Source organism: Chenopodium album, chromosome 8 (genome assembly GCF_948465745.1).
Source record: "Chenopodium album chromosome 8, dcCheAlbu1.1, whole genome shotgun sequence".
Lineage (NCBI taxonomy): Eukaryota > Viridiplantae > Streptophyta > Magnoliopsida > Caryophyllales > Amaranthaceae > Chenopodium > Chenopodium album.
The window spans coordinates 26,790,145-26,806,922 of NC_137841.1; the positions used below are offsets into that span (position 1 = coordinate 26,790,145).

At 34.5% G+C, this 16,778-nt stretch overlaps 1 protein-coding gene across 1 annotated transcript; it reads left to right on the forward strand.

Annotated features, from left to right (window-relative positions):
- Positions 1-448: 448 nt before the first annotated feature.
- LOC145555977 (uncharacterized) lies at positions 449-5,863 on the forward strand. The gene is made up of 2 exons (XM_081617678.1): positions 449-947; positions 4,892-5,863. Exons 1-2 carry the CDS (start codon positions 449-451, stop codon positions 5,767-5,769), a joined length of 1,377 nt encoding a protein of 458 aa, XP_081473804.1. The 3' UTR covers positions 5,770-5,863.
- Positions 5,864-16,778: the final 10,915 nt, after the last annotated feature.

Below are 16,778 nucleotides of genomic sequence, written 5' to 3' on the forward strand. Positions count from 1 at the left end.
GGTTCAAACGGTTTCGGGTTGGAAACAGTTTCGGGTTAGAAACAGTTCGGTTCCTTTTCGGTTCGGTTTGATTACAGTTCGGTTTAGAACTGGTTCGGTTTGTTAACGGGTTTGGTTCTTATACGGTTTGACATTATTCGGATCGGTTCGGTTTCGGGTTTACTTAAATACGGTTCGGGTCGGTTTTCGGTTTTACAAAATCGGTTTTTAATCGGTTCGGTTCACATTTGGGTCGGTCGGTTTCGGGCAGTTAAACAGTTTTGGTTTGAAATTTGACAACACTATATATATATATATATATAAACCAAGTAAACTATAAAACCCCTTATAAGCTCAATGCATGATAATATAAATCAGCCATACTCCCTAAAAATATTGGACAATATACCTTTAAACCTTAAACGTTTGAAACTTAAAACCACTAATTCAAACATACCAAATTGAATTGATGAATTCATCTACCATTAAGCAAATCTCCGAATGCTTTGTGAAGCCAAAATATGTGGTTGAAGAATCAAAATTTCCATACCACCTTTCTCCCACGGATTTAAGCATGCTTTCTTTTCATCACATCCAAGCCGGTCTCTTGTTCACCAAACCTTCCCATCTAAGTGATCATCAAGAGTTTTCAATCCTTTCGTTCCTTGACGGACTTAAGGAATCACTCTCTATCACCCTCGTCCATTTCTACCCATTAGCAGGTCAACTTGTCTCGGAGGTAGATGAGGATAACCACCAATGTCGCGTCTATGTAGATTGTAACAAGGGCCCTGGGGTCAGATTCATCCATGCCGCCTTAGGCATGGTTAATCATGACATTCTTTTTCCAAAGGACGTACCTTTGGTTGTACGGTCATTTTTTAACCTTAATGAAGAGGTTGTGAACTATGACGGTCACACAAAACCTTTGTTATCGGTACAAGTTACTGAGCTCTTAGATGGGGTGTTTATTTATTGAGATCATATCATATCTTTGTGTGATTTGGTAGAATATTTAGAATATTTACCATATATTTATCTTTTCTATTTTAGTTATTTTCCAAAGATCCTAAGATATCTTATGATACTAGGACTAGGTTTGGTATTGTATCTCTATATATTTCCCAAGGAAAATCAATGAAAGGCAAGCAATTCCATTCTAATATTTTCTAATTCTCTCTATTTTATCATGGTATCAAGAGTAGGTTAAAAAAAATTTTTCCTTCAAAAATCACAAACATGGTCGGTGGTGAGACAACATCTTCGTCCCTTTTACCTATAATTGTGGGTAATGCAAAAATTCATGAAAATAATCTATATCGTCAATTTGATGATAATTGTTGGATTATAGATACCGGAGCTACTCATCATGTTACCGGCAATAAATCTTGGTTATTTGACACTCGTTATATTGAATGCCCCGTTGGATTGCCGAATGGTGACAGTGTTTTTGCAACTTTGGAAGGATCGGTCAAATTATCCGATCAAATAACTATCTCTGGAGTTCTTTTTGTTCCACATATTAATTGCAATTTACTTTCCGTTACACAACTCAGTGATCAATTAAATGTTGTTGTCCAATTTAACTCATATATGTGTGCTATACAGGACCGACTGAAGCAGCTGATTGGAACGGGCATTAGGCGAGATGGACTATATTATTTCTTTGGAAAGCCGGATATGGTGCAACGGGTGTCTGTGGTTGAAGCAACGTCAGATTTGGAGCTTTGGCATAGAAGAATAGGGCATCCTTCGGAGAAAATAGTTAAGTTACTTCCGCACATTAGCAATAAAAGTAGTTTAAATAAAGGTTGTGAAGTATGTTTTCGTGCTAAGCATCCTAGAGATAAATTTCCATTGAGTGAAAATAAAACATCTAGAATTTTTGAGAAAGTACATTGTGATTTATGGGTTCCGTATCGACATGTTTCATCATGTGGGGCTCGTTATTTTTTAACAATTGTTGATGATTATTCAAGAGCTATGTGGATTTATTTGTTGATTGATAAAACCGAAGTTTTTCAGATGTTTATGGCTTTTGTCGCTATGGTTGAAAGGCAAATTAATCAAACAATTAAAATTGTTCAAAGTGATAATGGAACCGAATTTAATTGTTTGAAAGATTTTTTCCTTGCTACTGGCATCATATTTCAGACATCATGTGTGGGAAACCCTCAACAAAATGGAAGAGTAGAACGAAAACATAAACATATTCTTAATGTTGGTAGGGCCTTGAGATTCCAAGCCAAATTGCCTATTTTTTTTTTTTGGGTGAGTGTATTTTAGCTGCTGCTCACTTAATTAATAGAACTCCAACACCTCTTCTACAAAATAAAACCCCTTTCGAAATTCTTTTCAATAAATCCCCTAATTTTGATGCTATTCGTACTTTTGGTTGCTTGTGTTTTGCCCATAACCAAAAGAGTCGGGGGGATAAATTTGCTAGTCGAAGTCGCAAGTGTGTTTTCTTGGGGTATCCTTTTGGGAAGAAGGGTTGGCGGTTATATGATCTTGAGACTAAGGAATTTTTTGTGTCACGTGATGTCAAATTTGTGGAAGATATTTTTCCGTTTGGGTGTTCGGATGATGTTAACATTGATTTGGGTGTGCATGATTTATCGACTGAAATACATGATGATTTTGCGGGTTATGCATTGGGTGATGAAAATTCTGATAATATTGATGAGGGTGAGGTAATACCCACGGCAGGGGGGGTTTTAGATTCCTCCCAGCCTGCTGCCGCAGGTACTAACCCCACTCCCCAGCATTCCAGCCCTGTTCTGCCCGCTGGATATGCTGCGGGGGATGGGTCTGGCTCGACAGTCACGCCCAACAGCACTGCTGCCTCCACAACGCAGCAGCGAGGCACTCACAGCAGCCCTGCTGCCTCCCCAACGCAGCAGCCTTCGACACCACAACACCCTGACACCACAGATCCCGACGCTCAACCTTCAGATATGGGTCGTGGATTTAGGGAAAAATTCCCTTCTGTCAAGCTCCGTGATTACGTTACTCACTCGGTTTTTGCTAAAAGTCCATCTCCGTCTTCCAATCAGTCTTCAGGTACCCCGTATCCTTTAGCACATTATATACATTGTGATAAATTTTCTGTGAATTATCGGAAGTTTATTTCAGCTGTTGTTCACACTAAAGATCCGACAAATTTCAAAGAAGCTATGAAATATGAAGGTTGGCGTAAGTCCATGAATGAAGAAATCCGAGCTTTAGAGAACAATGGTACTTGGACTTTGGAGCCTCTTCCCCCGGGTAAAAAGGCTCTAGGAAGTCAATGGGTCTATAAGACGAAGTTTCTTTCTAATGGTGAAGTTGAGCGTCTCAAATCTCGTTTAGTGGTATATGGGAACCATCAGAAAGCAGGTGTAGATTATGATGAGACATTTGCTCCGGTTGCTAAGATGACAACGGTTCACACAGTTCTTGCTATTGCGGCCACAAAGAATTGGGAAATTCACCAAATGGATGTTCACAATGCGTTTCTTCACGGTGACTTAGATGAAGAAGTCTATATGAAACTTTCGCCTGGTTTTTAGAGTTCGGATCCTTCATTGGTTTGCAGATTAAGGAAGTCACTCTATGGTTAGAAGCAAGCTCCTAGATGTTGGTTTGCTAAACTTACCACAGCCTTAAAACAGTATGGTTTCAAACAATCTTACTCTGATTATTCTTTATTCACTCATACTACTCGTGATGCTCAGATTACAGTTTTAGTGTATGTTGATGATTTGATTATTTCTAGGAACGATTCCGCTGCATTGGCTGTTTTTAAGGCCTATTTGTGTGACTGTTTTAAGATGAAGGATCTAGGTCCTTTGAAATATTTTTTGGGGATTGAAGTGGCTCGTAGCTCTGCAGGTTTATTCTTATGTCAGCGAAAATATACTCTGGATATTATTTCTGAGACAGGTTTATTAGGAGCGAAGCCTAGTGGTTTTCCCATGGAGCAAAATCACAAATTGGGATTGGCATCAGGCGATTTTCTTTCTGATCCAGAGCCTTATAGACGGCTTGTTTGTCGTCTGATTTATCTTACTGTCACACGCCCTGACTTGGCGTATTCGGTTCATATTTTGTCTCAGTTTATGCAACAACCTCGTAGTGAACATTGGGATGTTGCAATGAGGGTGGTTCGATACTTGAAAGGGACTTCCGGACAAGGTATTTTATTGAGCTCTGATTGTGATTTAAATCTGCAGGGTTGGTGTGATTCAGATTGGGCTGCTTGCCCTCTGACTCGTCGTTCTTTATCTGGTTGGCTTGTTTTTCTTGGAAAATCTCCTATTTCTTGGAAAATTAAGAAGCAACCTACTGTTTCTTTCTCTTCTTCAGAGGCCGAGTATAGGTCCATGTCTTCGTGTTCTAAAGAGCTAAAATGGGTGAAGGCTTTGTTTTTGAGTCTTGGAGTACAACATCCAAAGGCAATTAAGTTATTTTGTGATAATGAAGCAGCTCTGCACATTGCAAAGAATCTGGTTTTTCATGAACGGACAAAGCACATTGAGATTGATTGTCACTTTGTTCGTGATGCGATTACAGAGGGGTGGATTTCTATATCTCATGTTCCGACATCTTCACAGCTTGCGGATATTTTTACAAAAGCTCTTGGGAAAGCACAATTTGATTATCTTCTTTCCAAGTTGGGCACTTACGATCCGAGCGCTCCAACTTGAGGGGGGGTATTGAGATCATATCATATCTTTGTGTGATTTGGTAGAATATTTAGAATATTTACCATATATTTATCTTTTCTATTTTAGTTATTTTCCAAAGATCCTAAGATATCTTATGATACTAGGACTAGGTTTGGTATTGTATCTCTATATATTTCCCAAGGAAAATCAATGAAAGGCAAGCAATTCCATTCTAATATTTTCTAATTCTCTCTATTTTATCATTATTTCGTGTTCTGTAAATCATTGTATCGCGGATGGAACTTCATATTGGCATTTTTGGAACAAATGGTCCGAAATACATAGAGCAATAATTCAAAATAATCAAAATTATGATGATTCAAGTCGTCTACCAATCCACAACCGTTGGTTCCCTAATGATTATACTCCGCCAATTGCCCTACCCTTTACCCATTCAGACGAATTCATAAGTCGATTTGAAGCTCCTCAACTTAGAGATCGGATCTTCCATTTCTCATCGGAATCTATAGCAAAACTAAAAACCAAAGCCATCGAGGAAAGTAATAACACCAAAATCTCTTCCTTTCAAGCCTTGTGTGCACTTGTTTGGAAGTCAATGGTTCGAGCAAACCGCTTACCTAATGATCAAGTTATCCATAACTACTTACTAGCTAATACCAGGCATAGGATAGATCCACCCTTGCCCGAATTCTATTTTGGAAACTCTATCAAAGCACTCGACACGAGTACTACATCCGGCGAATTACTTGAAAACAGTCTAGGCTCGGTTGCATCATTGTTGCACCACTCAGTGGCGAATCTCAATAATAAACTCGTGCGTGACTTTGTGAATGAATGGATGGAATCTCGTTGTTGTTTCCATCATGCAGACCTCCATGATTGTAGCACGATAACAATAGAGAGATCGCCAAGATTTGACATGTATGGCAATGAATTTGGTCTAGGGAAAGCAGTAGCTGCTCGTAGTGGGTATGCGAACAAAGCTATTGGGGTGATATATGCTTGTCCAGGACACGAAGGGGGCGGAGCTGTCGATCTCGAGATATGTTTGCCACCTGATTCGATGAATGCTCTCGAATCAGACCAAGAATTCATGGCTTTTGTATCATTGCTGAAGTAAGGATTAAAATTAGTGTTGTCAAATTTCAAACCGAAACCGTTTAACTGTCCGAAACCAACCGACCCAAATGAGAACCGAACCGATTAAAAACCGATTTTTTTGAAACCGAAAACCGACCTGAACCGTATTTTAGTAAACCCGAAACCGAATCGACCCGAGTAATGGTAAACCGTTTAAGAACCGAACCCGTTAACAAACCGAACCAAATATAAACCGAACTGAAAGAAAACCGAACCGAAAAAAAACCGAACCGTATCTAACCCGAAACCGGTTCCAACCCGAAACCGTTTAAACTGGCAAAAAAACCGCTTACACCGAACCGTTAGCAAACTGCTACCCGTTTGCACCGAACCATTTAAAAACCGAACTGATTGTAAACCGAACTGGTTATAAACCGAACTGGTTATAAACCGAACCGTTTACAAACCGTTTTATTTTATTTTTTTATTTTGAATAGTACAAACTTTTTTATATAATTAAATGGATTAAATATTAGAAATCTTAGAATATATTTAGCATATATTCCAAACTTATCAATTTTTCTAAAGAGCCACACACAATATTCCAAACTTATCATTAAACCTGCAGACTACCGGTTTCTCAAGAACAGTCAAAGATGGAAATTTTGGAACTTGGACAGGACAAATTCAAGTGTCTCAAACTGTTAGCATACTTCGTACCAAAATAAGATAAAGTTGGCATAATAAATTAATAAGGCTTTAGCAATTCATGCCCAAAGGCAGAGCCATACCTTACATTGCACATAATTTCTTTTGAAGAATACAGAATTGTACAAAATATCAGCACATTCCTGTTCAAGCGAAATCCAATCTGGTGACCTTCCTGAAGCATTTCCTACATTTTATGAACAAACTTCAAGAATCATGAATCATGACATCCAGTCATCAACCAAAACCTACTTATATCAGCATATTTTATCTAGCAGCACAACAGTATATCCCAAATTCAAACAAACAAACAAAACCAAAACCTTATTCCCAAAAGGATAGGATCAGCTGCATAGACCAAGAATCTCTCATGTATTCAAGTTGAAGTAAATAATCAATTCCACAAGTAAAATTCAATATTCCTTTTGCTCATTCAAAATTTAGTTCCACAGGACACCAGACAAGTTAATTATTATTCTACAGAGGGTTATACTGATAAAGTGATTATCATCTAAAAGGAACTCCTAAGCTGCAAAATGATCCTTCACTCTTCATGAAACTCAAGATAGCTGAAAATTATCCAAGTAAATAAAAGTACAAAAGCAACATCAAGAGACAAAAACTTCTGATTTCAATAAAGAGACAGCAGCAACAGCAGAGAAGAGCAGCAGAACACAGCAGAACAGCAGAGACACAGCAGAACAGCAGAGAAGACACAGCAGAACAGCAGCAGCAGACACAACAGAACAGCAGACACAACAGAACAGCAGCAGCAGACACAACAGAACAATAGACACAGCAGAACAGAAGAGCAGCAGAATGCAAGAGCAGCAGCAATAAGGAGCGGAATAGAAGAGCAGCAGTCAGCATACTTCAGAACAGCAAAGAACAGTCAGCAGACATGGCAATAAGCATCAGCAGACATTCACCCCAATGTAGCATCGCCTAGGCTTGAGGAAAAAGAAAAGCTATATGTGAGCAGAATTCAGGAGGGAGGCAGGAGGAAAAAAAGCTATTTAAAAAAAAAAAGATTTAAGGACGTCAATACCTTCCGAATTAGATGCAAAACTTTCATCTATCACTTCTTTACCAATTTCAAGGACGTCTTCTTCAATATCACAATCATAACCACGTAACCAATTTTGTGTGGTAACCAACGCCTCAACATTCTTAGGCAAAAGCGCACTCCTATACTTGTTTAAAATACGACCACCCATGCTAAAAGAAGACTCAGAGGCTACCGATGTTATAGGAATGGCCAAAACATCCCTTGCCATAACAGCTAATATAGGGTACACCCTAACTTGAGATTCCCAATACTTGAGAACATCATAATTCTCCCCTTCAATATATGGTTGACGAATAGTAGTCAAATAATTATCAATCTCCATCGATGGTCGGTTTAATGGGCCATCATCATCATCATCATCATCAATATTCTAGAAAAGTTCAAACAAAATGCTTTTATTAAATAATAAAATTAAAACATACAATTATTATTATGTAATATTTTTAAAAAGAAATTAATTACCTTGAATATGTCATCATCGTCACCATTTGATTTATGGGTCACAATTGGGATGGAGGGGGGAACAATTGTACTTGAGTTAAAACCGGAAGACATAGATGAATAAAAGTTATACAACTCCAAAAGAGCATCTTTAATCACCTTTTCCTTTTCAACACATGCCTCCTCAACATAAAGCACTTTCAACATCTTTGTCACTTTAATAAGCTTATAGCGAGGATCAAGAACGATAACAATTGAAAGGATCAAACTATACTCATCCCAATAGCCCTCAAACTTTTCAAGCATAACTTTTGCCATGGGTGCAAGTTTAGGGTCTATATGGGCTTTAGTTATCGTGTGCTCAATTTTCAAGACACTAGCAAAATACAAATTTGCAGTAGGATATTCTGAACCAGAAAATAACACAGTGATTTCATAAAATGGCTTTAGGAAATTACATATTTTTGCAAGGGTATCCCATTCATCATCCGAAAGTTTGAATTCATAACCCATAAACTTATCGATAACCACTTTCAAGGCTTCCTTTGCTTCTAAAGCTTTTCGGAGCATCGTATAGGTGGCATTCCAACGAGTCACAACATCAAGACGTAACTTGCCATTAAACACACAATTAGCCTCAAAAAAAGCATGCTCAAATTGAGTAAGCCTAGAGTCCGAAGAATCAATATAATTACAAACTTCACGCAATTTTTGAACACTACTATCAACTTCTTTCAAACCTCTTTGAACAATAATGTTCAACACATGAGCTGAACATCGAATATGAAAAAATTTACCATTACAAGGAAGAGGAGAAGTCAACATTAAATCTTTCTTCAAAAGATTAACCATAACATCCATGGATCGAGCATTATCAACGGTAATTGCAAAAGCTTTACCCTGAAGCTTCCACTCCCCAATAAGTTTAAACACAAATTTTTCTATCTCAACACCAGTATGAGGAGGACCACAATATCTAAAATTCAGAATTTTAGACCTTAGACACCAATTTTTGTCAACATAATGTGCAGTTAAAGTGAGATAACCTCGATTAGTGCATGCTGTCCACAAGTCACAAGTGAAGCTAACTCTACCTTCAATTCCAGAAAAAGTTTGCAACAACAAGGACTTAAACTTATCATGCTCAACAATACAATATTTCAAAATAGTGTTTCTACACACATGCTTCACATTAGGATTCAGATTCGTAAAAACTTCCCTAAGGCCATGATGCTCCACAATACTTAAAGGATAGGAATGCAAAATTATAGCTTTAGCAAGCAATTGTAAATGACGAGTTTGATTAAACAAAGGCTCAACACCACTTTCTTTATGTCCAGGATGATGTGGATGTTTTTTCATGCATGAGGTAGTATGAGCTTTACAAGTGGAGGTACCAGCCGTACCTGGTGCTTTATATTCACTACCGCAAACATTGCATCGGGCATATCTTATCAGAGCAACACCAACCAACTTATCAAAAAAGGTGTAATGCCTCCACACATCTGATGTTCGTTGACGCTTACTACCACTAGTGTTAGTGACTTGTTGTTGAGAAGAATCTTGATTCTGAACAGTGTCTTGAGAATCTATAGTGTGCTCATCATAATTTCCAAACCCTTGCTCCATTACTAAAAAAATAGAAACAAAACAACAAATTTCATCATAAGTGGATGTAGTTGAGCAAACCATATTTGAAACAAAATCAATACTAGGCCACATATTCAGCAATCTTAAAAAGAATTACAAATTTACAACACATTCAGCAATCTATCTTGATGAAAATGAAGCACATGTTAGAGTTAAAATGCAGCATATATTGAGCAACAATAAAATGCAGCATATATTCAGCAACAATAATATGCAGGCACATAGCAAGATTAAAATGCAGGATATACTCAGCAATCTATCTTAATAAGATTAAAATGCAGGATATACTCAGCAATCTATCTTAATAAGATTGAAATGCAGATAAAAAAATGCCTAATACCAATTGCATAAATCCTGAAATAAAATCAAGCGAAAAATAGAATAATCAAGCACTAAAGACTGGTCTAAACTTAGAATAATCAACAATTTAGATGAATAACAGGACATAAAGCAAGGAAACATGCCACAATAACATAGGCACATACAAAAGATACATAGCATAATAACATGACTTTCTGAAAAGTGAATGAATAACGGAATATCAAAGAAAACTACCTATAAATTTAAACATGTATAACAATGACAAAACCCAAAATAATCAATTAAAACACTAAAAAAGGCTAAAAACAGGATACCAATTTGATATTTCAGTATAAATTGAGACTTCCACTAAGTAAACGAAACTAAATTGACTGAGGGTACATCAAAAAATATATGCCAAGTAGTGATTATGCCTCTTATCCATGCAAGGAAATAAGGATATATATCCTTAATTCCTTATAAACAAAACCCCATTCTTCAACACTTTCAGTCAATTCATCCATTCATCCCCAAATTTACATTTTCAATTGCCATGCATTACAAGAAATATATATACAAAATATAAATAATAAAAAAATAAAAAATAAAAACCAATTCATACCATGATACCAACAAAACATATCAATTAAAATCTAGAGAGAGAGAGTGGTTACCTGAATTTGGAGCATTTAGGGCAGCAAACACCAATGACTCAATGAGAGAGAGGTGCAAGGACAGCTTCAGAATCAGGACAGCAAACACCGTGAATGAGAGGCGCCGTGAGACGGAGAGGCGATGAGACGAAGAGGCGCTTAGCCGTGAGAAGGAGAGGCGCCGTGAGGATGAGTGGTAAAGTGAGAGTGGTAAAGTGAGAGTGAGAGTGAAAGGGTTTCAAAAGGGTGAGAGTGGTTTCATGTAAATCTAACCATTGATTTTTTAATCTATGGTTTAGATTGGTGATCCGTGTGTGTTGTGGGAGAAAGAATCTAACCATTGATTTTTTTAATCTATGGTTGAGAATGGTGATCTGTGTGTGTTGTGGGAGAAAGAATCTAACCATTGATTTTTTAATCTATGGTTGAGAGTGGTGATCCGTGTGTGTTTGTGTGTTGTACATTCATCTACAAAAATATTATTCCCTCAATTCTTTAGTACTTTTTTGCCCCATTTGATCGGGATCAGTGCCCAAGACACGTATTAAAACATCTACTAGTATATCTTTATTTGCATACACGTAAAAATTATAAAAACGTTATATTAATAAAATGTATAAATAGATTAATTTAAAAAGATCACTAATGAGCTATAACTTTGTACTAATACATACGAATAACGATGATACGAATATTTATCTATGAGATATTGAGATGGTTAGATACCACGTGTTAATAATGTGTACATATGATCGATTGAACTAATCAATATGACCTTGTTAATTAGTCATTAGTGTTTTCTTTCATTATACAAATCAAAGCACTTTGTAATATCTTCATAATTTCATGAAAATATATAATGATAAACGAGTCATAATTATCAGTCTTGTTGACTAATCAAGTATCGAATTACCAAATTGCAAATTTCCATTTCACAAGAAGTCAAGAACTCATCAAGTCATGATTATGATTGTATGCGTAGTATATAAATGATTAAATAAGAAGCATATAATAACCGAATTGTATAACAATAATACATTAATACACTAACTCTTATAATCTACTTCGTAATAAACTAGTAAAATCAGTATGACTAAACTTGAAACAGAACATAATATGTATTTATAAAATAAATGAGAATTTGTTTATAATATGTTGCCTAAATATGAAATGATTCGCGACTTGCCGACTTTATTTAAAACTTGTGAACGCAAAAGGTTAGCAAGTACTATCAAATTTCAAACGAAAGCCATTTAACTGCCCGAATCCAAACAACTCGATAAACAATTTATTTTTTGAAATCGAAAACCGACCCGAATCGTAATTTAGTAAACTTGAAATGGAACCGATATGAATAACGTTAAAGTGGTTAAACCATCGAAGAACCGAACCAATTATAAATTGAACCGAAAAAAAACCGAACCAGTTAAAAACTGAACCGAAAAAGATCCGAACCAGTTATAAACTGAACCAAAAAAGAACCGAACTGTTTCTAACCCGAAACCGTTTCCAACCCGAAACTGTTTGAACCGGGATAAAAACCGTTTACACCGCACCGTTAACAAACCGCAACCCGCCTGCACCAAACCGTTTACTACCCGGACTGTTTACAACCCGAACCGAATTAAAACCGCTTAAGAATAAACCGAAACCGAATCGAACCGATAACTATTTAAACCGAACCAAAACCGACCCGCGAGACAATTAAACCGATTCCAAACCGACCCGATTAACTACCGAACCGATTTCAAACCGAACCGAAACCGAACTGTCAAACCGTTTTGACAGTGCTAATAAAAATCCATGAATTTCGTATATTATGTTTAATTTCGTTGTGGTTTATTTGCATGGTTTAATGTTTAAGAAATTTCTAATTTTGTAAGCAAATTGTCACTTGTTAAGTGCTGCATGCTATTTCTATTTCACTTAATTAGAGTTGCATAAGAGTGATCTACTAGCGTATTGTTCTTGGAAGGACACCATTTTGTAAGCTTCAGTTTTGAGTGTTTATACAAGTTTATTTAATTCTTGTTTTTATCTTCGACCTTAAAGTAATGTTAGAACCATTTTGTAAGCATCAACAATAATTTGTCTCAATTAGTTTAGCCATATTGTTATGTGACATTATTATGTAACATATTCTTGTGCGCCTCAACCATACAAATTCTTAAATGGACCTGGTTCACACTAATTTATTGTGGACCACTAACATTAGGAAAACTACTGTTATTTTATTAGTAAAAAAAGGGTCACTATAATAGAAAAAAGGTCTCTATGTTGAAATAAAAGTCATTTTGGTAATATATAGGCTATAAGAGGTTAATTTTTTTAATAAAATATTTTATATACCGGTTAATGTGAATAATAAAAGTCACTACGTTAAAATTAGGGTCATAACGTTGTACTTTAAGTTCACAAGAATATTAAACGTTATACTAGTTTTAATAAAGGTTACTATGCTAAAAATAGGGTTATTATGTAAAAATTAAGAGTCACTATATTCAAAAGTTGTGTGTGTATAAACCTCGGGTCCACAATAACATTATTGTGGACCAGGTCCACGCAAGTCTTTCTGCCTCAACCATTGGTATCATATAAAATTTGAATCATTACTGCTGCTTCGTAACAAATAAAAATTCTCTAATGGTTGGCTAAACTTTATAATAAACTAGTTTGGTGCCCCGTGCGATGCCCGGATTGTTCGTTGAATTATAATCTAACATTTCTTTTGAATAAAATTATAATTCAATTTTTTGTACATCTGGAATATAGGTATTTTATCAAAAATAAAACTCTAAACTAACAATTTTATCCTAAAATTCTATTCAAATAGAATTTTAAACTAACTTTTTTTATCTTAACAAGTCTATTTAAATCTATCCAACGTGGCGTGACACTTGGCGAAAAAATGGAACGTCAAGTGTCGCTGCCTCGTGACCTGGCTAAAAGTTTAGCTTTATATATTAGTTATATGATTATATGATTTGTAACTTGCATGATTTTTTTTTTAGTTAAATCTACTTGTAGCTCGGTTTGATCTGTTGAGCCAATGAGCTATATCATTCGCTAGCTAGTACTCGCTACATTTTTGGACTTGTTCTCTTCACCTGAAACAAGATCCGGTCTGAATTTTTTAAGGTCTGATCTGGTATGATCTAAATTTTTCTGATCTAATTTAACAATTTGACTAAAATTTGACAGCGTTTTAATACTAAGCTATAAAGAAAAACATTATCAAAATGAAACTTTTTAGATTCGCCTCATCATAAACTTTTTAAACATGTAATTTTCATAAAAAAAAAAATTATAAGCAATTAACGATATTTAACATTAAATAAAATGATAATCAAAAGTTTTGATCTGGTCTGGTGTGATCTGATTTGGTCTGATCTGATACGAATTTATTAAGGAATAAGTAATAAGTATCTAATTAGTTGAAGAGAACAAGTCCTTAATGTATGCATCAATTATTGAGATTGCACAAGTTTGTGGAGGGTTTATGTCATTATTTTTATTTTTATTTTCATATTTATATGTAATCATACTAAGCCGCCTCTGTTATTTTTATATGCATTACTTTCTATACATAATATGAAAGTATCATATTAGATGCATCCATTGGCGGACTTATTATACATATATTTTTTATACTTAAATATTATTTAAAACTAATAATAATATGATATAGACCCTTTTTTTTATATATATAGAAAGGCTAGTACGAGTATACTGTATTTTTACTCACAAAATCTGTAACACATGTCGTTTTACTCGTATCTTTCATTACAAATTCTTAACTACACACTAGTGTAGCTAAACTAGCTGCAACAAATTTAAATATGAACATATATTACATAAAAAAATGAACATACGTATTTTTCTCTTCCTTATATTTAACTCTATCTCTCTTCTTCTTTCTTAGTTCTATTAATTTTCTCTCTCTTCTGGTTTATTCTCAATTCAAGATTTTCTCTCTCCTATTTTTTCCTTTTCCTTAAAAGTTTACTTTATTACTTCCCTTCAATCTTTAAACTTCTTTGTCCTACTCCGGATATTCTTTAATTCGTCACCACTGTAGCATTCTCCATCGTCATCATATTCGTCGCGATCATGAATCTTGAGGTAATTTAATTTAATATATACATATTTTTTTTTTTTTTTTTTTTTTTTTTTTTTTTTTTTTTTGTGTTTATGAATATGCATGTGAATGTTGTAAAATTGTTGATTTCTATCAATTATGTTATTGATAAATAATTATTGTCTCTATGATGAATCAAGATTAGATTTAAGGTGGAAATTCAAATTTTTTGAGTTAAAATAATTTCAATTGAACTTGTGTTAAAATAAAAATGAACACGAGTATTTTAAAATTGAACAATTTTTGTACAAATTGAATATTTAGTACACTAAAAATGAACATTCAGTACATAAAAATGAACATATTTTAACGATTTATTTTAGCTTTATTCTTCGTAAAATTATTATATACAACGAATTTAAACCTATATGAAAATATGAAATCATGTTCATTTTAATGTATTAAATATTCATAATATTATTTGACGCGACGTGTTCATTTTTTTACGTTTTTTTTATAATAAATTATCATTTATTTAATGTGTTCATATATTTATACGAAATGTTCATTTTATTTGGCATGGTCTAGCTATTTTATGATTGTATGATAAATGTTCATTTTTTTTACATGTTCGCTTTTTATTACTAAACGTTCGTTTTTTTACGCGTTCAGTTTTTATTACTGAATATTCCTTCTTTACGTGTTCATTTTATTTAACTAAATATTCGTTTTTAAAGTTGTGGTTTAGCAAATATATGATTATATGATAATCATGTTCATTTTTAATAAATTGTCAATTTTTTTATAACTTATTCACTTTTTAGTATTAGACTAGTGAGTGACCCTAGACGTTGCCCTGGGTTGCTATTATTGCAGACGTACAATCAATAATTTTTTAAAAGGCTTTTTAAAACTGCAATTGTCATTGTCAAACCAAAATTGAGGTATTATTTGAATATAGTATTTTTTTTTTAATTTTTTATATATTTTAACTAAATGTTTATTTTAAAGAGCGTGGAGTTGATCATTTAGGCGGATCGCGAATATATTATCTGGGTTATTTAATTTGGGCCGGACGTTTGGGCCTTTTTTTCTTGTTGCAGCTATAATGTAGCTAAGACCCACTGATCTTTCATTTGGAGCTGCTCCTAGCACAATAGGTCTTAGCTGCATTCTAGTGCAGCTAAGATAGCTACAACAAGGGAAGGCCCAAACCGCAAGGTCCAAATCAAATAATCCAAACAACATGTTCGCGATCCGCCCAAATCAACACTACGCTCTATAAAATGAACATTTAGTTTGAATAATATGAACATGAAAAAAATGAACATTTAATAACAAAAAATGAACACGTAAAAAAATGAACATTTAATACTAAAAAGCGAACATGTTATAAGAAAATGATCATTTATTAAAAATGAACATGATTAGCATATAATCATAAATTTGCTAGACCACGACCTTAAATTGAACATTTACTTAGAAAAATGAACACATAAAAAAAAAAAAAGAATATTCAGTAATAAAAAGTGAACACGTAAAAATGAACATTCAGTATTAAAAAGTGAACATGTCAAAAAAAAAAAAAAAAAAAAAAAAACATATAGTATATTAGTAACAAACCTTTATCATACATCCATAAATTTGGGATCATATTAGAGGTGATCAACATTGGCCCGACCCGGCCCAAAAATAGGGCGGGTTTGGGTAAGCATAAAAATGCATTTTTAGTTTAAAAGCCCGAACCCGACCCGAAAAGCCCGTTTTGGCCCGATAAGCCCGCTACTTTTTTACGGGTTTGGGCACGAGAAATTGTGTTAAGGCCCGGCCCGATTTTTTATCACCTCTAGCTCATATACTTCAGAAATTCTCCGTACATATCATATACTTCTTCATCACTTCTTACTTGTTTCTTCACTAATTCCAAGTCTGTCTTTCACAAATACAATAATCTATACTCACTAAAATATAACAAACAACAACAAAAAATCAGAATTTTCATAATGATCACAACATAGGTTCATAATAATTATTTAGAATGCTCATAATATAATCATCAATGCAGTAGTTAAAAATATAAATAACTATCACTCTATATGTCATATATGTTCATAATCAATAACAGATATGTTCATAATAAATAACAAAAC

What these genes read in the sequence shown, in the direction of transcription:
- LOC145555977 (XM_081617678.1), top strand. Translation starts at nt 449, where the DNA reads ATGAATTCATCTACCATTAAGCAAATCTCCGAATGCTTTGTGAAGCCA. An exon ending in TGAGCTCTTAGATGGGGTGT is followed by an intron (nt 948 to 4,891) that starts TTATTTATTGAG and finishes TCTATTTTATCA; the next exon opens with TTATTTCGTGTTCTGTAAAT.